Consider the following 22,924-nt stretch of genomic DNA (forward strand, 5'->3'; position numbering starts at 1 on the left):
TCCCGTCCCCTCCTGAATCAGGTTCTCAACTGTAGAGAAAGGGTGCAGGATATTTGAGACTAGGTGGTACAGGAGGGGAAACTGAGTACTGGCTGAGTGGGTGGAGCTTGCGGTGAGGTGTGTGTGTGGGGGGTGAGACCATTGAGGAGTAAGAACAGAGCATTAGTTATCTGCCGGAGTCCAGGCACAACCCTGAGACCTGCAAAGTGTCTTTCTGCTCGGCCCTTCTAATCCCAAGGCTGATGGCAGGGTGGTTTAAGGAAGGAAGAAGGGCTTACGTCCCAGGCAGGGTCGTTAGAGCAAAGTCCCTGGGTTCCACCCTCACCCCAGACCTTCGTGGCCCCTCCCTCGGTCCCTTCCCACCTATTAGGGGCTGGTTTCAGGCTGCAAGACCTGGGGCTGTCACTTCCCCTCTGGGGGCCTCCCGGGTTTCCCCTTGAAGCCAAATTATTATTACAAAAGCCGATTCAACCCGTTTGGGAGTTGAAAGGCGCCTTTAATATGTTGTGCGCAGAAGTAATAAAGTACAAGGGGCGGTGGGAAGCTTTGAAGTCAGAGAAGGACAGACTGAGTCCACTTCACCCAAGTTTCCTGCCCGTAAGGTAATGGTGGTGATGATAATAGCAATAAATGAGTATAATGAGATTAGATGTTAGAATGGAGGTAAACAGGACCCCGGACAGAGCCAGCCACTCGAGAAGCGCTCAGTGAAAGGCAGCTATTAAGCAGGTGCCAGCCCTCTCCGTCCAAGGGAGGGAGGAAGGGGAAACTGAGGCGCAGAGCCCCCCACGCGGCGGGTCGCACCAGCCAGCCCTCCCCAGGCGCCTACTGTGTGCAGCGGGCAGCCGGCCGGGCCGGGTCAGGCTGTTCTCGACGCTCGTCCCCTCCTCCCCCTCCCCCGTCCCCCGCCGGACCTCTCCCACGACCGGGGAGGAAGTGGGAGAAATGGACAGGGAAAAAAGTTGGATTGAGCCAACGCCTCCCCACTCCCCATCGCTGCCCCTCCGGAGCCACGCAGACCCCGGCGAGAGCGGCCCGCAGGACCCAGACGTCCGGGGCCCGGTCCCCGTCCAGCCCAGCGGCCCGCAGTTGGGTGGGGGAACTCGGAAAGCCGGGAAAACAACCGCCCAGCCCGCCCCTCGCCAACCCCTTCCCCCGCTACGCCCCTGGCGCAGCGGGCGGAGGCGACTCTTTTATATAATCGCGGGCAGGCAGGTTGGCTGCTTCATTTAGGGACCCAGGAGCCCAGCGGACCCAAGCCGTCATTCGAAAACCCGCCCCCGGGTCCCTTCTGCGGCTGGGCAAACTGAGGCCCCGGGAGGGCCGGCGCCTGGCCCGGGGTCCCCACTCCCTCGCCCCCCACCCACCCCCAGCAGCCCCGGCCGCTGCGACCCACGCCCGCGTCGGTCCTCGCAGTGCGCACAGCCCTCCCCGCCCCCGCTGCCATCCTGCCACGCCCCGGGCGTCGGGGGCAAAGCCCGCGCCCCCCCGCGCCCGCCCCTGCGCAGAGGCTGGGGGCCTGTTTATCTGGAGGCCCCCACCCCCCCTCCACCCCGGGGGGCCCGCTCCCCCCGCGCCCCGGGGAGCTCTGGGGCCAGATAAGCTGGCAAGCTGGCACGGCGCCGCGCAGCGGGGCGGAGAGGTCATAGGAGGGGGGGCGCGCCGGGGGCGGGCTGGACCCCCCCCCCCAACTTGACAAAACCTAATAACAGCCCGGTCTCCCCGGCGCAGCGGGCGAAGCCCCACGGGAGGGCAGAGACGTGGCAAGAGGGGACCTGCCGAGCCTGTTCTGGCCTCCGAGGCCAGGGTGGGGGGGGCAGGCTGGGCGTGGGGGGGGGGCCGGCGGCTGCGGCACCTTTAAGACAAGGGAGGACCCCTCTTGCCCTCGGAGAAACCAGGAAGGGAGTCGCGAGCATCATACGGGGCTTTGGCTGTACTGTACAGTTACTGTAGGGGCAGTGACGCCGCCGCCGCCGGAGCGAGGGAGCGACGAGGGGAGAGCGCGAGAGGCGGAGAGCGAGAGACGCGGACCCCGGAGGCGAGCGGCCGAGGAGCCCAGTCCCAACTCCGGGCCCCGGCCCCTCGCGCCCCGGCCCGGCCCGGCCCCGGCCCGGCCGCGCGAGGTAAGTCAGCGCCCGGCGCGGCCCCCCGTACGGGGTGCAGGGCGGGGACGGGCCGGGGGCGCTGCGCCCACCTCTGCCCTCTCGGGAAGGGGAGATCAGGAGAACCGCGGACGTTCCGCAAGTTTCAGAGGAGGGGGTGGTTGGCAGCTGCCCGGAGGCTGGAGGCGCCCTGGATCCCGAGCGCGGGGAGGGGGCGCCGCCCGAGAAGGGGGATTGGGGGCGAAGTGCACGGGCTTGTGCCCCAGCCCCCCCCACCCGGGTGCATGGCTTTTCGGGGATCCCAGGCGCGCGGGGAGCGGGGGAGGGGAAGCGGGGCCGCATTGAGGGTGGGGGAAACCGGCGTGGGGAGATAGGGGGGCGCGTCGCGTGCTAAGTTTGCAGCTAGGTACTGGGGGCGCTCTCGCCCCCCGGGGGCCTATTCGGTGCTGCGTGCATACGTTGGAGTTGGCCAGGATTGAGCTCCATGGGGGATGGGGGGGGAGGGGGCTGAAAAAACAGGGAGGGGGGCTTTGCAAAGGAGGGGGAAGGGGTGGAGTGTCCCGGTGGGCGGGCGCGGCCGCGGGCGCTTCTGGACGTCGTAGTCCCCCCGCCGCTTGCGGTTGGCAGGTGGCAGGCGGCTCGGACTACAAGTCCCAGGGTGCCTCGCGCCGGCGGCCCGCCGCGGTCCGCGGGTAGGGGCGGTGCGGAGGAGGGGCGGTGAGCGGCGGGCCGGCGAACCAATGGGCGCGGACCGATCGCGCGGCGCGGCGCGGGGGCGGGCCGAGCCGGCCCGAGGGCGGGGCCTGAAGCCGGGCTCCCCTCGCCGGGGGCCGGTGGCGGTCCCCGGCTTCCGGCTGCGCGGCCCGCGGGCCGGCCCCCTCCCCGCCCCGGGGCCCCTCCCCGCCTGGTTGTGTAACCGTCCCCAGCCCCCCTCCCCTCGGCCCCCCGCCCCGGGGGGGGTCACCCACCCGGCGCTCCCCGGGGAGGGCGGCGGCCCGACGGGCCGCGCGGCGCAAGCGAGCCCGGGGATGCGCGGCCTAGTGCAGGCCGGGCCCGGGCGTGGGGGAGGCGGGCGGGCGGACCCAGATCCGGGGTAATTTGCATCGCCCTCCCCCCAGCCCGGGTGGGGATTGGCCGCCGGCGGCGGGGGGTGGCGCGGGGCCAGGCTCACTGCCGCCTCCCGGCCCCTCGGAGGGAGCCAGCCCAGCCGCAGCCGCCGCCGCCGCCACCGCCGCCGCCGGGGCCGGGCCCCCTCGCCGCTGCCCCGGGAAGGAGGTAGGAGCCCCCCGCGCGGGCGGCGCGGCGGGGGCCCGCGGGCCGGGGCGGGGGCCGCGCGCTGCAGGCGGGGCGGGGGAGGGGGCCGCTTCCTGCCCCCGCCCGGGCCTGACTCAGCCTTGGGTGGGGGGACCGGCCTGGCCCCTGGCCCCGCCCGCGCAGCCGCGCGGCTCCGGCCCCCGGGGAGGGGGCGGAGAGCACCCCTCTCCCCCCGCCCGCGCCCCCAAAGCGCGTGACCCCGTCTCCTGTGGCCCGGACCCCCCTCCTTCCCCTTGACGCCACCACCACGTGCGAACCCTGAGCCCCGGCAGAGGAGGGGGTGAGCTGGTGGGATCCGGCCCCCTCCCTCGCTCTTCCTCCCTCCCTGGCCTGGGAACCAGCCCCCTCCCCCAGCCCCAGGCCTGGGAAGCAGGCCGGGACCTGAGCTGAGCGCTGGGGCTGGGTGCACCCCCGGGCACAGGCCTTTGCGGCTTCTGGGAGGCACTGCCCGCGCTGGCTGGCTGCGGGGGAGCCCGGTGGACCGCAGCAAGAGACTGCTGTCCGACGCGGCCGGGCACCCAGTGGGCGCCCGCGAAATGTTTGGGGAATGCAGCCAGCAGTTGAGTGGCGGCGGGGGGAGGCCGACAACTCGTCTCTGTCGCCGTAGCCAGGCGGCGGAAGTGAGAGAGCCGCTGTGCCCCTTCCCCGGGCGTGCCCACCTGGTTCACCCATGGGTGGCGGGCTTGGTTTACTCCCCCCTCCTCCCTGCCAGCTGCCTCCGGGAGCAGGCCCGGCTGGAGAGGGCATCCGGGATTCCATGTCAGCCCCCCCCCCAACAACAGGGCCAGGGCGTAACCCTGAGTGTGCCGCTCCCCCACTGGGGGGCCCGCGGCAGGACCCGCCGATCACTTCCTATTGGCAGAGCCGGTCTTGGGAGAGGTCGGGGGGGTCCGGGCCGGGCCCTGCTGCTGCCGGTGGAGGGCTCCGGGCAGGGGGCATTCCCCTCCCCGCGGAGCACACCGGGCCTGGCACTTGTCGGCTGGGCTCGGGGCTCTGTTTACCGCCTCCCATCGCTGTGGAGACGGGAGCCTCGGGGAGAAGGGGGGGCAGGAGCCAGTGACTGGAAGAGCGAAGCCCTGGGATCCGCATGCCTAATGAAGGAAAGAGGAGCCAACGGGGACACTGAAATTTTAATTCGTGGGTCACTTTGGGGGGGTATTTATTATTCAGTTCTGATTGGCTGCGTGGTGGCCAGTCAGCACCCTGGCCCGGGCCGGGCGCCACGAAACTCTGAGCGCACGCAGGCCCTGGGAGAAGCAGCGTTAGGGTGGCCTCGGAGCCCTGGTGCACCCTTTGCTCTGTGTGGGGTACTGAGGCCCGGCAGAGCTCAGCCTCCATCCAGCGGGGAAGGTTCCCGAGGCAGTAGCAAGGACCCGTGTTTGCCTTTTTCCTTGCTTTCTCTTCCTCGGGGCCCTCTGACCTACCGCTGGTGCAGGCCGGTGGCAGCCCCCATTGCCGGACGAGGAAACCAAGGCTGGGAGAGGAGCCCTGCGCGGGGCTTACAGCAACCCCGGGGAGCTGGTGCCGTGGGCGGGAAGACCGAGGCCCAGGGGGAAGCAGAGAGCAGCCCAAGGTCATCGCGCTTTAGCTGGGTCTGACCATCGTGGTCCTGCCTCCTGGCTCAGGATGAGGCCCAGTCTTCCTTCCTCTCAGCTGAGGGGCGCCCGCCCACCTGTCTTCCAGAGGGCCTGGGGGTCGAGAGCAGGCGCCTGTAGGCCAAATGGAGCTTTCCTGCGGCTCATGAAACCCTTTGCGCAAAGAGGACAGTGAGACTCAGAGAGGGCCAGCAAGGTGCCCAAGGTCACACAGCATGAGCCCCTGTCCTCTCGCCTCCCAGCCTTCTGTGGCAGGCACTTTTATGGCTTGCTGGGGCCTTTCCCCTCTGAGCCACAGTCCCTCACCTCGGCACCTTGGCACCTTGGCCCCTGGAGACGGGCAGGGCTCTCCGGGTTTTATGACCCTTTATACCTGAGATGACCGAGGTCACCTCGACAAAGCCAAGTCTCAGGGCCAGCCCCTCTGCAGCAGAGCTGGCCTGAGGTCTGCGGGAGCTTCAGATGACAGCCCACTAGTCGCTCTGTGACCTTGGACAAGCCCCTCGGCCCTTGGGAGTCTGGGTGTCCCCCCTTGTAAAATGGGGTTATGGGGTATTCTGTGGGTGCCTGCAGATCTATCTGTGTTCCTGTTCCTTCCCGCCCTCGTGGAGGGAGCACCCCGGTCAACTCAGGGCGCCAACAGGATTCTGCTGGAGTGTGTCCAGGCCAGCCACTTGAGACACGCAGCACCCCCACCTGTCACCTTGTGCTCCAGGCACCTGACGGGCCATAAACTGCCCCGCAACAGCCCTGGGCAGCGGGGACCAGAGGAACAGGCTTGGGTGGGGGCCAGTGTGGTCCAGCCTCAGCCCAGCCCTCTCCTCCACCCGAGGCCTCCCTGCGGAGGTCACTGCCCCTCTTGTCAGCCTCAGTCTTGCTGTCAGCCCAAATCTGTTGGCCCGAGGGTTTGGTCAGCGATTCCCCAGGAGCCCCAGGAGCATTTGCTGGGTCCCTGCCGTGCTGCGTCAGGGCCTGGGAGAGCCCCTGCTGCATCCCTGTCCTGATGACCAGGACTCCGGGGCCCCTGCCCCGGAGTTCACAGATGCCAGGAGTTCACAGATGTCAGCCCGACTCCAGTCCCGCCCCAGGCTCCCTGTGTGACCTCAGGCAAACCTCTCCCTTTTCTGGGCTATCACAAGGCAGCTCTGAGGGGGCGTGAGAATAAGCTGTCCTCAGCCCCAAGGCCCCCACGGGAGGGGGATTTAGTCCCTTGCTGGTGCCCCGGGGGCAGTGTGGGGGAGGGGGGGGACGGAGCCCTGGAAGGACCAGTTAGTACAGAGCCAGTGGGCTTGTGTTAAAATTCGGCTCTGTTGTGTGACCCTGGGCAAGTCCCTTCCCCTCTCTTGAGCCTCAGTTTCCCGACCTATAAAGTGGGCAATGATTACAGACCTTGTGATGCTTGATGTTGAGACATCAGCCCCCCACCCTGCTGCCTGGCAGCCTGTGGGGGAGCAGCCCCTCCCCTCGGGGCCAGGGCCGGGGCCTGAGTCCGGCGCACCAAAGCGCGGAAGATGCCCTGTGGAGAATCTGGCGCTTGTGAGGAGCATGGCCAAAGGACCAGCCCCTCCATCTGTCCCCCCAGCAGGCTGTGAACGGCCACTCAGTGGAAGTGTCCCCACCCACGCCTTTCTGGTTTAACTGGAAAACAAGGCCCTGTCCCACCTCCCATCAGGATGTGTTTGATGGGAGGGAACTTGGCGGGTTTGTGGGCACAGGACACTAGGGCCCCGATGGGCTGAGCTCCCCTTTGGGGCTTCCAGGCTGAGGCCTCCGGCTGCTCAGGCGGGGGGCGGGGGTTGGGGTGGTCGGGTACCTCCTGGGAACAAGCAGGCCTCAGGGTCTGGAGGTAGAGAGGAGTCCAGCTCCTACAGGCCACCCAGGCCTCTTAGGGCAGTTTGTACAAGCAGGTGCAGCCTGAGCAGGTGGGGTAGGAAGTGATGGGATTCTGTGAAGCCTGGCTTTACTTACCCCAGGTGATGGGAAGCTCATTCCTTCTAACTCACCATGAACGGCTTCTGCCTTCCCTGGGCTTCCTCTTGGCGCCCAGTGTGGTGTCAGGGCTGTTACTTCCTGACCCCTGACAGCACTCAAGAGCGTGGGAATAGGGTGAGCCTCAGCCCCACCCATGAGTTGGGGGTCAGATGGGATCCCCATGACCTCCTCGTCGCCCCTCCCCGCCCCCCCCACTTCCCACTGGGCCCGCAGCCTTCCTGCCTCTGGCCCTTTAAGGCCTGGGCAGGAAGCCCCTCCCCATTTAGGGCAATAAATGGACACATAAAATGGCCGAGGGCCTGTTTGCTGGTGTCTGGCCTGGAGGGAGGCCTATGAGGACAGGCGGGCTGGCAGCCCAGCAGCCACGCCGGGCCATGGGTGCCCCCCACTCCCTAATTGGGACGCTGCATTCCTGTCCCATTAAACCCCAGGCCGGGGACCGGGCCAGGCAGGGCTTGGCACCAGGTCAGGGCGGGGTTACCCGTTGGGACCAACCTTGCAACACAGGCCGCTGGCCTGTGAGGGGGCGGGGGCGGCTGGGCGTGGGCCTGGCAACGACGGCACCTGGGCACCAGGCTTGCTGTGTGACCTTGGGCCGGCCACCCGCCCTCTCTGGGCCTGGTTTTCCCCTCCAGGTGTCGGCTCCTCTCCCCTGGCTTCCTCCTGGGGGCCCCCCCCCCACTCCCCTGACACCTTGTTGGTGGGGAAGGGGTTGAATTCCTGCAGTAACGTTCAGAGGTTAAGTTCAAAGCCCCCCATGCACAAGGAGGGGGACAGTAAACAGCCTCAGTGGGCCTTCGGGGACCGGTGCCGGCACACAGTAGGTCCCCAGGAGGAGTTGGCCCAGTGGGCGAGAGCGGGACCCTGGGCCTAGAGCAGCCTCAGTCCCCCTGCTGCTGTCGTGACCTCTGAGGAGACCGAGGCAGAGAGGCACTGCCTCTTGCCCAGTGTCCTACCCTTGGAAGTGCAAGAGCCGGGATGTGGGCCCAAGCTGCTGTGCGTGGCACATAGTAGGTGTTAGAGTCCCCTGTGGTTTCCTGTCGTACTCTCCGTGGGTGGGGGGGGTGGAGAGGCCTTGACCCCTCATTAGGCTGCCCCCTACTCCTCCAGGAAGATGTCAGGTGGCAGTTACCTGCCCACCCCGTGCTGGCCGCCCCCTCTCCTTCCTGAGGAGTGCAGGGAGGAGGAGGAGACCCGCCCCAGCCCTCACCTTGCGCCTGACCTTGGGAAGCCTGGTAGATACAGCCTCCTCTCCCTGTCTCTCTCCCAGGCGCCCACCTCCGGGCCTTGGCCTCTGCTGTTGCCCATGCTCAGGACGCCCTTCCCACAATCCTGGGGTCCTTCCTGGGTGACACCTGCTACTCCTGGGACCAGGGGAAGGCGCTCATGACCTTACCCTGGTGCCCCAGCAGTTGAGTGGCCGCAGCTTGGGTCCGAGAGTCTGAGTCCCAGCCTGGCAGCTGGTCTGCTGTGGGACCTTGCCCGAGTCTGCTCACTGCTCTGAGCCTCTCCTTGTCTGTAAAGCCCAGGGTTACAGCGGGAAGGATGAAGTCAAGATGCCCGGTTCGTTCCTCAATTAGTTCGTGAAATGTCCGGGGCACAGAGGAGGCCCCACAAGGGCCGAAACCGGCTTGGGTTCTGCCGCCTTGGAGAAAGTGCAGCAAGCGACCCCGGGTTAGATGGGAGGTGGGACTGGGGGGTGGGGAGCCCGCCAGCTAGGTGGGTGGGGTTGGGTGTGGGCTCTCTCCAGCGCCTAGCTCTGTGGTCTTTGGGTCATCCGGTTTGCTGCGCGCCTACTGTGCGCCCACGGCAGTGCGGGGGGAACACAGAAGGGAAGGGGTGCTCCACCTCTAGCCCGGGAGGAGCCTGCTGAGGCCTGCCCCTCGGCCGCCGAGTCAGCACCCAGCGCCCCGGAAATCCCACGGAGGCGAGCGCGGGGGCGGAGCTCTGATGAAAGATGGGCCGGGTAGGTGTGGGCCTGAGCTCGGGGACCCTGGCCTGCCGCTGAGGGTGGGGACCTGGCCGGCGTGGGGGTGCGGCTTCCCGGAGGAGAGCAGTTTCATTGGATTGTCATTGCCAAGGAAACCACCTGGTGTGGGGGCACCTGCTAGGTGCCAGCCGGGCCTGTTAGAGCGCAGGCAGCCACAAGGCTGTCCCGGTGAGAAGATGCGGTGCACAGTGCATGTTCAGCAGACGGGGCTGTTTACTGCCCGAGCCCACCTGACCCAGCAGGGGGGGTTCAGCTGCCCTCCCTCTGCCATCTCACGTGGTCTTCTGCCTCTTTAGAGGGAGGGCCCCAAGAGGCCTGGGTGGGGACAGTGGCCCAGGGCGTGGCGGGCAGGTGGCATGTGTTCTTGGAGAGAGGGTGTGGGCCAGGTGTCTGCAGAGCCAGTTTAGTTTCCAGGGTGAGGGACAAGGTGACGGCTTGCTGAGCAGGTGGGGGGGAGCGGGGAGGTGGGAGGCCAGACCCTGAGGGTCAGGCTTGCCGGGCGCCCTTGGCTAGGATTCCAAGTGTATCTGGGCCTTTGTGTTCTCTTCTGTTGGTGGGGGTCATGCTGCTCTCACGGGGGCGGGGGGGGGGTTCTTTGGCCGGCATCCATCTTCCCAGGCCTGGCCCTTTGCGGGAGGATCCCTTATGGTTATGTGGGGAAAGAGAAGCTCTCGGACCCCACGCAGACCCCAGGGCTTGGTCCGGTGCCCCACGCCAGGTCTGAGGCCCAAGTTTGCCTCCTTCCCAGCCGGGTGGTTTACAGCAAATGAGAGCCAGGGCATCTTCGGCCTTGATGTAGGGCTGTGCCAGCCCTCTTGCCCGGCGGCCTCAGTGCCCGTGGGAAGGCGGGGGCGGAGCGGCCGTGGAGGGGGCGGCTGGTGAATCATCTGAACCATTTCAGGTCCCGACCTCGAGGCCCCCAGAGACACCTTGGTCCGAGGAGACGCTGGGGCACCTGGGGGGACGATGGCGAGCAGGGCCAGCGTGGCCATCTTGAGGCGGATCAGAAGGGGGTGAGGAGGGCCGAGGCCAGTCTGATCCGGAGCCCATCTGCCCACTTGCTCCCTGGGGCCTGGGGCCAGACAGCAGATGGTGGCAGGGGGTGGAAGCCGCCATAGGGGCTCCTCCGAGGCTTCCCGGGGCTGAGCCTCAGATGGGGTCAGCCCCCCATCTTCCTGCTCCCAGCAGCCACATCTGAGCCTCCCCCCTCCGCCAACGGGCTGGCGGAACAGAGCGGGGAACGGAGCAGCTGGTGTGGTCAGCGGGAAAGGGGGCGGGCCGCAGAGAGAGGCATCCTGGGAAGTGTAGTACGTGCCTGAGTGGCCGCACAAAGACCTCTGTGTCAGCCCCAGGGCCTGGACCCTGTTCCCAGAGCGGCCCAGGGTTGGGACGGTCCTGCCCTGGCCTTGGGTCCGGCCACACCAACCCTGGGGTCCCTTGCCAGCCTGGCCCCTCAAGGTGGGAGGGATCTGGGTTCGACCTGTGTTGGGCTGCTCCGCACTGGGGGCTGGGGGTTCCTGAGGTGGCCAGGGAAGGCACAGCTTCGTCCCTGTCCCGGGAGGTGTCCGGGGGCTCTGTCCTGAGAGCTGACCAGCCAGAGGAATGTGGGTTGTGTTGGGTGGCTTGGGGCAGCCGGGTGCTCCCCAGAGAGGGCGGAGGGGTGGGGACAGGAGCCAGAGGGTTGCACAAGCGCCCGGGTGGGTGGATGAGTCACAGCCCAGGGGAAGGCGGAAAAAAGGAGTGGGGGAGAGGGGCAGGACAGACAGAGTGCCGCCCCCCGCCATGACCAGCTCTTCCAAAGGCCTCTGTCCATTTGACGGATGGGGAGACTGAGGCCCTGGGCCGGAACAGCAGTGGCCAGGGTGGCCAAGAGTTGGGGAGGGGCTGGGTGGGCCTGAGGTGGACAGGAAGCCCCTGTCCCCCCCGTTCCACCTTCGTGGGGTTCAGCCTGGGTGGGCAGGGAAAAGGAGTGTCAGGCTGTTCCCCCATTACTCGACCAGGGCCAGGCCGCGCGGTGGGGGCTCCCCGGGGCAGGAGGGGGTTTGTTGTGCCGTCGTCCCTGGCTTCGCCCCTCCGGGGCACGCCTACGGCCTGTTGACCCCAGCCTGGTCCCTGGGCCTCGGCCTCTCCCTTTCCCTCTGACTCAGAGCCCCCCGCCCCCCCCCCCGCCAAAGAGAACCGGGCCTCACTGGGAGGCAGGAGTGAGGGTCAGAGAGGCCAAGGGGCCAGGCGGACACAGACCCTCAGGTCACGCAGCCGAGGTTCGAGTTGGGCTGCAGCTGCCGGGCCGCGGGCACAGCTCCCGCCTGGGTCCTGGTTTCCGGCCTCCCACAGCGGGGATGGTGCTGCCCGGGGCCCGCTGGGGGCGCGGGTGTGACGGCGCACGGTGGGCGCCTTGTGTCCCTGCCTCCTGGGAGGCTGCGGGCGGAAGCCAGCGCTCGGACTCGTTAGGAAGCAAGTCACGTGAGGCGCTGGTTGAGCACCTACTGTGTGCGCATCCCACCTCAGCTCAGCCCTTGGACGGGGGGTGCGGTGGGCCCTCTAGTGGCGGAGGGGGCGCCAGGGTCCGTCTCTGAAGCACCCGGCGTGGGTTTTGCCAACGGATGACGCGGAGCTGGCGCCCAGCTGGGAAACTGAGGCCGGGGGCGGGGCGCTCCTTTCCGAGGGTCTGCGGCCCCGGCCGGCGTGCCCCCCCCGGCCCGCATCCTCACGGGCACCCCCTCCCTCCCCGGCGCTGCAGGTCTCGGCGCGGAAGATGGCCGGCGGCGTGGATGGCCCCATCGGGATCCCGTTCCCTGACCACAGCAGCGACATCCTGAGCGGGCTCAACGAGCAGCGGACGCAGGGCCTGCTGTGCGACGTGGTGATCCTGGTGGAGGGCCGAGAGTTCCCCACGCACCGCTCCGTGCTGGCCGCCTGCAGCCAGTACTTCAAGAAGCTGTTCACGTCGGGCGCCGTGGTGGACCAGCAGAACGTGTACGAGATCGACTTCGTCAGCGCCGAGGCGCTCACGGCCCTCATGGACTTCGCCTACACGGCCACGCTCACCGTCAGCACGGCCAACGTGGGCGACATCCTCAGCGCCGCCCGCCTGCTCGAGATCCCCGCCGTGAGCCATGTCTGCGCCGACCTCCTCGACCGGCAGATCCTGGCGGCCGACGCGGGCGCCGACGCCGGGCAGCTGGACCTCGTAGATCAGACCGACCAGCGGAACCTCCTCCGGGCCAAGGAGTACCTCGAGTTCTTCCAGAGCAACCCCATGAACAGCCTGCCCCCTGCCGCCGCCGCCGCCGCCTTCCCCTGGTCTGCCTTCGGCACGTCCGACGACGACCTGGATGCCACCAAGGAGGCCGTGGCCGCGGCCGTGGCCGCCGTGGCCACCGGTGACTGCAACGGCTTGGACTTCTACGGGCCGGGACCGCCGGCCGATCGGCCCTCGGCTGGGGATGGGGACGAGGGCGACAGCAACCCAGGTCTGTGGCCAGAGCGGGACGAGGACGCCCCAGCCGGGGGCCTCTTCCCGCCCCCTGTGGCCCCGCCGGCTACCGCCACGCAGAATGGCCACTATGGCCGGGGCGGGGAGGAGGAGGCGGCCTCGCTGTCGGAGGCAGCCCCCGAGCCGGGCGACTCTCCGGGCTTCCTGTCGGGTGCGGCCGAGGACGGGGACGGGGACGGGCCCGACGCGGACGGGCTGGCGGCCAGCACGCTGCTGCAGCAGATGATGTCATCAGTGGGCCGGGCGGGGGCGGCGGCGGCGGCGGGGGACAGCGACGACGAGTCGCGGGCGGACGACAAGGGCGTCGTGGACTACTACCTGAAGTACTTCAGCGGCGCCCACGATGGGGATGTTTACCCGGCCTGGTCGCAGAAGGTGGAAAAGAAGATCCGGGCCAAGGCCTTCCAGAAGTGCCCCATCTGCGAGAAGGTCATCCAGGGCGCCGGCAAGCTGCCGCGGCACATCCGGACCCACACCGGGGAGAAGCCCTATGAGTGCAACATCTGCAAGGTCCGCTTCACCAGGTGAGCCGGCGGCACCGCGGCGGGGGGCGGCGGGGGCGGCGGGGGGCCCTTTGCTGCAACTGCAGCCCCGTGTGGACCCCTCCCCCGCCGCACACATACACCGCCTGCACGTGCAGGAGCGGCGCTGTCCTGCCTGGGAGGGGGCCTCCTCCATTTCTGGGCGCCTGCCTCCCCTGCACCCCTCGGGACCAGCCTTCGGGTGGCGGGGAGAGCTCAGGCACTCACCGGGGTGAGCGTGCGGGCGGCGGGGCCGAGCCACGCGAGGCTCGAGGGAAGGCGCAGGGAGTCGCTCTTCTTCTTTTCCCGGGGGTGGTTCTTCTCGTCTGCGCTCCAGGCGGATGTTTGCCTTGGGAGAGGGTGGCTGCCCCGTGGGGCGCGGGGAGCCGTGTGATCTCCTTGAGTCTCCCGGGAGCCCCGGGGACTCGCTCTCTTCGGCCAGCACTTAACAGAGCACCTGCTGGGTGCCGGGCCCTGTTCTAGGCCGTGGGGACCCAGGAGTGCAGAGACGTGCTAGAGTCCCCGTGGGGGCGATGGGGCGCGTCTGAGATGAAACCACAGAATTAGTAACGCGAGTTGGCAGAGCTGCAGGGAACAAGGTTGGGGGGCGGCCGCTGTTTTAAACAGAGCTGAGACCCCGAGGAGGCAAGGGGAAGGCCACGTGAACAGCTAGTGCAAAGGCCCTGAGGCCAGTGGAGCTTGGGGGTCACCACAGCCCGTGGAGGGAAACGGGCCTAGGAGCCACTGGGCTTGGGCTCTAGGCAGGAGGAGTCGGAGGCCAGGCTAGGGGAATTTGTGGTTGGATCTTAAGAGTCCAGAGCTGGCTGGTCGGGCCTCGAGGGCCGGCCCAGTGGGGGTGGGGGGCTGGCGTGCAGGGGCCTGGCCAGGCTGGGTGACTCAGCATCACCCCCTACCCCCACCCGCCCTGGGGTTCCCCCAGCCACGCCCACCCAGGCTGAAGAAAGAGGCCATTGTCCCAGCTTCCCGGCCCTGCCCCATGGGGACAGGACCTAGGGGCCGACCCCTGGCCCCCTCCCCAGCAGGCCAGGAGAAGAGGGTGTGGCCCAGACCGCAGGGCCCAGACTGCAGGGCCCGGGAGCCCAGGCGAGGGGCAAAGGGTGCCAGCTGGGAGGGAGGCAGTCTAGTTTGTGGCCCAGCTCCCGCCCCTTCGGTAAGATTGGGGTGCTGGTAGTCTTGGGGCCTCCCTCTTCCTTCAGACAGGAGTCCTGAGGTGGCTGTGGGCCCTGCCCGCAGGGGTCTCTGGGCCCAGGAGGGGCAGCTTGATAGAGGTCCAGCAAGCCACGGTCTGGAGAGGTGACCAGGCTGAGCAGAGGCCTGGAGCCCCCCGCCCCAGCACCCCTAACCACAGGCCCGAGGCGGTTTCATTCCGACCTGCTGTTCTCTTGGTCACCCCACCAAGGGCTCGGCTTGACTCGGGCTGATCCTGTTTGCCAGTCAGGGAAACTGAGTCAGGGAGAGGGCCACCGGGCTACGCCTCTTCCCCCCCATGTGCCCACCCGGCTCCTCTTTGCCCCCAACCCAGGGCCCCAGCCCCCACGCCTTCCTCCAGGCCAGGGAGCCCAGGGGCCCCTCTGAGTCACACTAAAGAGTTGAGTAAGCGGGACCTGTGGCAGCCGGGGCTATAATTACCCGGACCAGGGCTTGGGGTGACGAAACAGGCTGCTTTCACCCCCACCCCACCACCGTGCGGCCCCTGACCCACTGTGCAACTTGGGACAGGTCACTTTCCCTCTCTGAGCCTCTGAGTCTCACCTGGGGAGATTTCTGCACACTGCTCGAACAGTCCGAGCCCCTGCTGTCCCCTCTGGACCTGGTCCCGGGCTGGGATCTGGGCAAGGCAGCTGGAGGACCATGTTAGTGGACTTAGAGGGGGTGAGAGGAAAGGAGCTTGGCAGTTGCATCCCCTCACTGCTGACAGACCCGGTCAGTCCGGGGAACGATGAGTTCACTGTGGCCTGAGTCCTTTTGACGCACGTAGAAGTAAGAAGGCTGGAGAATGGGCAGGGGTATGGTTGCAGAGGGCCAGGCCTTGACCCTCAGAGCAGCAAGGAGTCAGGAAAGCATTAGAGCAGGTAAGGACACCAGCTCTGTGAGTGATTCCAGAGGGAGGGACCTGGGGCTGAAGGAGCCTAGGGGAGACCAAGTCTTTGTCTGAGGGGTGGGAAAGGCTTCCTGGAGGAGGAGGGCAATTGAGATGGGGCTTTGAAGGATGAATAGGAGTTTGTCAGCCCTGGCACTGACCAGTCTGGCATGTCTGAAAAGTGAGAGACTCAGTGTATCTCATACGTAGGGTGCAAGAGGCTGCAGCAAGGAGTGGGCCAGATGCTGGCCAGCGCTCCTGAGACCCAGGTCTCTGCCCCTGCCGTGTGGGTCCAGGCAGGAGCCCTTTCCTGTGACTATAGACCAACACAGTGCAGTAAAGCATCATGTGAGTCACTCCTGTGATTTTACATTTTCTGATAGCCGCATTTTTAAAAAGTAAAAGGAACAGGTGAAAGTAATCTGAATCGTATTTTACATCCTTTTTTTTTTTTTTTTTTTTTACGTTTAACATGTAACCAATGTGCCGAATCATAAATGCACTTTTTTACATTACATTAAGCAGATGAAGTCTTCAGGGTCTGGGGTGCCTTTTGCGCTTCTAGCGCATCTCAGTTGGGACGGGCCACATTTCAAGGGCTCGGGGGCCACGTGTGAGCAGTGGCTGCAGTGGGGGCCTAGCAGCAGCCGGCCTGACCAGCTTTGTGGGCCAAAAGGCCCCTGGCTGAGCTGGGTCCATGCTGTTCCCTAGGGGGCAAGATGGGCACGGAGGGGTCCCGGAATCACCCAGACCCTGCTGTCTTGGGGGTCACAATCCAGTCAGGCAGACAGAGGAGGAACAAGGAAACCGGCACACGGATGAAGAGTCAGGTGGTGGTGGTATGAGGGACGTGGAGTGGGGCGGCTGTAGCAGCAGGGAGGGGCCTCTCTGAGGAAGTGCCCGTTGAGCTGGAATTCAGATGCGAAGCTCTGGGAAGAAAGTGCTGCGGGCAGCAGGAAGAGCATGTGCAAAGGTCCTGAGGTAGGCGCGTGCTTAGCGTGTCGCGCTGACAGCTAGGAAGCCAGTGTGGCCAGAGCAGAGAGGGGCAGAGGTGCTGGGAGAGTTGACAGGGACTGGGGGCCGTGGGCTGGAGACTCGCTGGCCCGGGATGCAGGACTTTCAGCGTTAGAAGCCAGGACAGCTGGCCACCCTCTATGATCTATGACCAGACCCCCCCCGGCATTCTGCCTTGTGCCCTGTAGTGCATTCCAGCCCCCGGCATAGAGCCTGGTACTCAGCAGGGCCCCCGTAAGTGCCCCGGACGGAAGCCCCTTACCGTCCTCCGCCTGTGCGTAAGAAGTCATTTGCGTGAGGCCGCACAGCCCGTGGGGTCCGAGGCCTTCTTCCGCCCCGTGGGCCCCCGGTGCACCCCCCGCACCGTCACGCCCAGGACGGCCCCGGCCCGCCTGCCCCGACGTCCCCAACTCCGGGCCGGCGGGGGCGGCTGGGGGCGGCTGGGGGCCCCGGGCGGTGCCCGCTGACCCGTCGCCCCCTCCACAGGCAGGACAAGCTCAAGGTGCACATGAGGAAGCACACGGGCGAGAAGCCATACCTTTGCCAGCAGTGTGGGGCGGCCTTCGCGCACAACTACGACCTGAAGAACCACATGCGCGTGCACACGGGCCTGCGCCCCTATCAGTGCGATAGCTGCTGTAAGACCTTCGTCCGCTCCGACCACCTGCACAGACACCTCAAGAAGGACGGCTGCAACGGCGTCCCCTCGCGCCGCGGCCGCAAGCCCCGCGTGCGGGGCGGGGGGCTCGGGGGGCCCGACCCCTCCCCGGGGGCCGCCGCGCCGCCCGGCGCCCCGGCCCCGGCCGGCTCGCCCGACGCCCGGCGCAACGGCCAGGAGAAGCACTTTAAGGACGAGGAGGAGGACGAGGAGGCGGCCAGCCCCGACGGCCCGAGCAGGTTGAATGTAGCGGGCGCTGGCGGAGGGGGGGGCGGCGGGGGCAGCGGGCCCACCGCCGACGGCAGCTTCGCGGCCGGACTTGCCTGAAAACCAAAAAGAGAAAACAGAAACCCGAGAGAGAGAGACAGAGAGAGAGAGACAGAGAGACAGAGAGAGAGAAAATCACCCACCACCCCCCCAAAAACACAAAAAAAGAAAATCTATCTATATACAGATATCTATATCTATATATATATATACAGATATATATATATGAAGCGTCACAGAATCTAGGGTAGTGCTTTTCTCAGATTTTTCTCCTTCATGATGTTCTCTCCCTCCACGGGGACCCTCACCCCTGCTCCGGCTCCCCGTCCCCCCACCCCGTCGATGGGTTTCGGGGCTCGGTTTGGGGTTTTTGTGGGACATAAGAGATTCGGAGGCCCCCGGACATCCCCCGGCATGGAGTCTGGGGTCCCCTCTGAGGCCTGGTCAGGGCCCCAGGCCCCTGGTGGGGGTGAGGGTGGCCACGGGGGACTGGGGACGGGGGCGGGCTTTTGTTTTCATCCCCTCGCTGGTTTCTAGGAGTCTTTCAGACAGGACCTTAAACGATCTCTGTCCGCTGTGAGTGGACGTTAAAATGCACCCTGTCCCCACCCCCACCCTCCTTCCTCAGGGCACTTACTAAGTGGGGGTCTCCCCCCCTCCATCTCCCCGATGGCCTCCCCGCCTCCCGTTCCTGCCTGTGGTCCTCTGTGTCTCCTGGCCGATGTGACACAAATCTATTTATTTCCAGGCCTGGAGAGAGGGGGGCGGCGGGGTGGGGGGTGGTGGAGGCGCCAGGGCGGCTCCCAGGGGCTCCCGCCGCCTCCCTTCACGGCACTTACACCCCGGCGGACCCCCACCCCGGACCGCTGCTCAGGGCGCCCCCCCCCCCCCCAGCCTCGCTCCCTGACCCAGGCCGCCCAGACCCGACGAGACGTTTGGAGATTCAAAACTTTTTTGTCTTCACCCTCCCCCGCCCCTGCCCTCTCCCAAGTTTTTAAAGCACTTTTTAGATTTTTTTTTTCTTTTCCTCCTTAAAAACAAAATTTATATATAGATATATATAGATATATATATATAAAATATACTTTCCTCAGAGGAGCAGGCAACAGTGTGGGGTGGACGAGCCCAGAGCAGAGAGAGCCCAGGGTCTCATGGTGGCAGGGAGGAGGGGAGAGAGTCCAGAAGTTCCAGTGTCACAAAAGCAATAAAAACAAGATTTTACAAAATGAAAGGAAAAAAAACAAAAAAACAAAAAAACAACAAAAAAAAAAGACAACCAACCACAAATAGAAGTCTTGGCACTTTGTAACAGAACGGGTACTATACTTTATCTTAATTCTTAATTTAAAAACATGTTTACAAGTTACAACCAACTTCTATGAAAAGTCGAAAAGACAAAAAAAATAAAAAATAAAAGAGAGCGAGCGAGCGAGAGAGAGCGAGCGAGCGAGAGAGCAAAAAGAAATTCCTAAAAGTCAATTTATTTTTGTACAAAATAATAAAAAAAAAAACCCACCACAGACGCAGAATCCACTTCTGTTCCCCGAGGTGAGGAGGGGGTCAGGAAGGCACGGGCGAGGTCTTCGGAGGTGGTCTTCGTGCTTTGCCACGGGGGCCTGCCCTGCAGGCAGGACCGTGGGGTTTTTGTGCTTCTGCCGTGTCCCCCCCCACCCCCCCCACTCCTGTCCCTTTTTGGTTCTGATTTGGAGATGTCTCATCACCCACCAGCCACACAATGGCCAACCCGTGTCCGCGGGGACCCTCCTTACTGACTCCCCAGCTCAGGGATGGGCCCGAGAGAGGGCTGGCCTTCCGACCAGCCAGAGCAGCCCAGCCCCCAGCCCCCACCCCCCACGCCCCCTCCCTGCCGCCCCTGCCCTCGTCCCTCGCCCACTTCGGGGCTCCCCGCCCTCCAGCATGGCCGCCTTTCCTTGTGGGCCACCAAGGAGCCGCCATCTTGGACATGCCATCCCCGTCGAGGTGGGTGACGGGGCCCCACCTCCAGGGCCTTACACCACCCCCCAGCCACCCCTCTTTTTATTCAAAGGCACTGACTGTAATCTGGGGGCTGGCACCTGCCTCCCCCCAGCCTCTGGCTCCCCAAAGGCCCGGTATTGACCGAGCCACAGGCCACGGACAGGGGCCAGGGCTGGGGGGACCGTGTTGCCAGAGGCCAGGGCACCCTCACCCCAACGCCCTCTCGCATATGCAATGCCTAGCGTGGGACCCTGTAAATAGACGCCCTGCCAAGCTGAGACCCCTCCCCATCAAAGCCCAAGGTGAGGGGTGCCCCTGCTCCCCGCCTCCAGCTGCTGGCCCATCTCTCCGCGCCCCAGACCCCGTCTTCTCGTCTTCTTTTTCTTTCTTTTTTTTTAAAGGGAAGCTTTTTAAGAAGGCAACTTTCATCATTGTTTCTACAGGATAGTTTTCGTGTCCCACCCCCACCCCGAGCCCGTCAGCCCCCCAAATGTCTCAGGACCCCCCCTCCTGAGGGGGGGTGGCAGGGGAGCCCAGGGCCGGGTGGCCTTGCTCACACCCCGGTGTCACGGAGTGAGCTCTTTCAGAGAACCATCTGTGGAGGCCAAGCAGAGAGCTTGGGCGCCCAGGCCAGGGACCTCCCCCCCCACCCCACCCCAGCTGAGAGGTTCCCTGAGGGGACAGCCCTCTCCCCGCCCCCCCACCCTACCCGTATACCCCCTCGCAATAAAACCAACTGAAAAATCACAGCTGTCGTCCTGGCCAGTGGGGGCGACTGGACTTGGGGGATTGAGGCCTCTGGGACTATGGCGGGGGCAAGGGCTGAACCCCCGCCGAGCACACTTTTAACACAGACTTCCTCGGGAATTGCACTAAACCCCTGCCCCTAGCTCTGAGCTCAGCTTCTGACAGCCCTGCCCACCCACTCCGCCTTAACCCCTCTCCTGCTGCCCGCCAGCCCGTCCTAGGGCCGCAGCGTCTGCATGGGCCCAGCGCCGGGACCCCAGCCCCCCCCCCCAACTCTGCGCAATCACATACTGTATATAGATGTGGATCGATTTTATTTTTATTCTTTAAATTAAGGTCGTGATAAAGTGTTGCCAAAGATACTGCTGAATTCTCACGTTTCAGGAAACAAACAAACAAAAAAAAATATTTGAGGGGGAACGTGCTGACTGGTCAGAAGGGACACAGCAAAACGTTTTTTTGTTTGGTTGTTTGGGGTTTTTTTGTGTTTTCTTTTTTTGGGGTGTTTTTTTTTTTTTTAACTGCCTGGTACAAAAAAAAAAAAAAAAAAGAAAAACAAAGCGAAATTGTTATTTCCATCATCTTGGTGAAGTTGCGTGGATGTGTGTTGTGCGCGCGTGTGCAAGAGTGAGGTCCCGGCCTGGGGCTCCGGGTTGGGGGGCTCTGGGGGGCGCTCGGGGTGGGGGTGGCGGAGCCCCCCCCCGAGTCGTCCACCGGGCCTGCAGGACCTGGGAGAGAGGTTAACACCCTTGCTACTCCTCCCTGCCTAGCCCCCCACCCCAACCCTGACCCTGCCTTTTGAGATTAAGGAAAAAAAAAACAAAAAACAAAAAAAGGCAAAAAACAAACAAACAAACACACACACACACAAAAAAAACCTTAAAACCCAGTGAATGTAAAGTGCCGGAGCAGGCCCAGCCTGGCGCGGTGTGGGCCTGCGCCCAGCCGGGGCTCCAGCAGGCCGTACCAAAGTCTGCCCCCGTTGGGTGGCTTGCCCAGGAGACCCCATGTGGCCATCTCATCCCGTTTCCGTTTGTACATGGCTGTCCCTTTGCTTCCTTCCAGGGGGGAGGGGGTCTCAGGTGGGAGGGGAGGGTCCCCCAGTCCCTTCCAGGGCCCTCTGGGGAGTTTTTGCACTACTGAGACCCACTGATGGTGGCTGGAGTGGGGTGGGGGGGCCGTGGCGGATGTGTGGGACGCGGTGAGACCGAGACAGGGGGTGGGGCCCGGGGACCCCCCCCTCCCCAGGACCGAGGCAGTCCAGGCAGCCGGGATTGTAGGAGGCCAGACAGAGTGAAAGGAAAAGCAGGACAAAAAATTTAAAACCAACAAAAAAAGCAAAAATCCTATTTTTTGAGAAAGAAAGATATTTATATTTGCAGTTTTATTTTAAAAAGTTATTTAAGCTGAGGAAGCAGCCTTCCTGGAGGGGTGGCTGGCGCAGGACGGGTCAGGGCCTGGGGGCTCAGGTGCCCCGGGAACCATAACCTCAGAGTTAAGACTAGCTCGCACTAAATGCATAGATTTACATGGGGGGTGGGCGGGCAGGGCCAGGAGATGGAGGGGGCCGGGGAGACCCCCGTCCCGGAGTTGAGGCTGCCTGGAGGCCGCGGCCAGGGGTTCAGATACCCAGGTTCCCCCCTGCCCCTCCCAGGCCCGGATACGAGGTGCCTTGGACTTTGGGGGGCCGGGCCTGGTGAATGGGGGGCAGGGGCGGCGCCCGGGGGCACAGAGCACAGAGCAGACATTCCATAGACTGTATTTGAGAGTCTTTATAAAGTGTGGGAGATTTAAAAAAAAAAATCAATTGATAAAAATGCACTTTTTGGGGGTGGGGGGGAGAAGCTTTAAAAGTAATAAAAAAAACAAAAACAAAAAGACAAAAGATGAAAAACCAGACAAAAAAATCATTTTTCTTGTACATAAAAAACCACTAAACGCAGCCTGTTACGAATGCTGCTGCCTCATTTGCCTGATTTTGATGTTCTTTGTGTTTTGTTCGGTGGGTGGGGGGAGGCTGGGGAGCGGGGACGGGGGGCCCCGGGGCCCCTTCACCAAGGGTCTGGCCCTTAAGCGCCCACACCAGTCGGGGCCCCGTGCTCAGCCTGACCCTTCCTGCCAGGCCTGGGAGGCAGTGTGGGAGCTGGGCTCTGGGCTCCCGGGCTGGGTGGGGATCCCCAGCATTGGCAGGCCTGGGGCCCCTATGGAGGAGGTGACCCACACGCCCCGGCTTGGGCAGGTGGCACCAGGAAGGGGCCCCGGGGGGCGGGCAGGGAGAACTGGCCCGACAGGCTTCTCGGCCACCTCCAGCTCCAGGGTTTCTGGAGGCCAGGGGCGGGGCGTCTGGCTGGGGAGCCCCAAGTCTGTCGGAGGCCCCCCGGGTGCGGCCCCACACTGGGCCCCATGACATGATCAAGGATCGGCGCTGGCCGCTCCCCTGACATCCCCCCCCCAGGAGGAAGGGGGGCTGTTGCCCACCCACAACGAGGGGTCCGGGACTGCAGCCTCCGCGTCCGGGTTGGGGTTACCAAACATGGCCACTTTCAGGGCCCCGAGGGGGGAGCAGGGGGTGGGTGATGGAGGGGACCGAGGGGTGGGACGGCCATGCCACAGCCTGGGAGAGCACTAGCGGGGGCTCGGGGAGGGATTTGGGGTCCCGTGGGGGCAGACACAGGCAGACAGGGGGGGTGGGGCCAGCGGCCTGAGGCAGCCACCAGCCCACCAGGGCCTCTTCCCACGTGCCCTGTGTCCCCCCTACCCCCGCTAGGAGGGAGGAGTTTGTTTTTAATTGAAATAGTACTCACACAAGACTCCCCCTGCAGCATTTTCCAGGAACCCACCCCTGTCTAGTTTCAGAACATTCCATAACCCCAGAAACCCATCCCTGTTAGGAGTCACCCCCACACTGTCCCGCGAGCCCCCTTCCCATCCGTGGACGTGTCAGCCACGTGGACTCACACCCCGCGTGGCCTTCCGTGTCCGGTTCCCTCCCTGAGCGTCGTGGGCTCGGGGTCCGTCCCCGGGGCCGTGCGCGTGGACGCCTCGCTCCTGCTCGCGGTGGCGGGGTGTGCCCGCACGCGGTGGACACCCTTCCTTTATCCATTCGCCTGTCGCCGGACGCGGGGCTGTTTCCGCCTTCTGGCCGCTGTG

General features: G+C 64.9%; 1 protein-coding gene across 3 annotated transcripts; it reads left to right on the top strand.

Annotated features, from left to right (window-relative positions):
- The first annotated feature begins 1,832 nt into the window (after nt 1-1,832).
- ZBTB7A (zinc finger and BTB domain containing 7A) lies at nt 1,833-21,750 on the top strand. Of its 3 annotated transcripts, none has more exons than XM_045863316.3 (3): nt 1,833-2,123; nt 11,734-13,013; nt 16,612-21,750. In XM_045863316.3, the coding sequence occupies exons 2-3, from the start codon at nt 11,749-11,751 to the stop codon at nt 17,108-17,110; spliced, it is 1,764 nt and encodes a 587-aa protein (XP_045719272.1). In that variant the 5' UTR covers nt 1,833-2,123; nt 11,734-11,748; the 3' UTR covers nt 17,111-21,750. The 3 variants fall into 3 exon arrangements, with proteins under 3 accessions (XP_045719272.1, XP_045719271.1, XP_045719273.1); XM_045863315.3 differs by lacking the exon at nt 1,833-2,123 and adding an exon at nt 3,025-3,377; XM_045863317.3 differs by lacking the exon at nt 1,833-2,123 and adding an exon at nt 9,591-10,006.
- The last annotated feature ends 1,174 nt before the right edge of the window (nt 21,751-22,924 follow it).

This window comes from Mirounga angustirostris, unplaced genomic scaffold (assembly GCF_029215605.1).
Source record: "Mirounga angustirostris isolate CCGP_5_RB_7025 unplaced genomic scaffold, mMirAng1.0.hap1 SCAF_1, whole genome shotgun sequence".
Lineage (NCBI taxonomy): Eukaryota > Metazoa > Chordata > Mammalia > Carnivora > Phocidae > Mirounga > Mirounga angustirostris.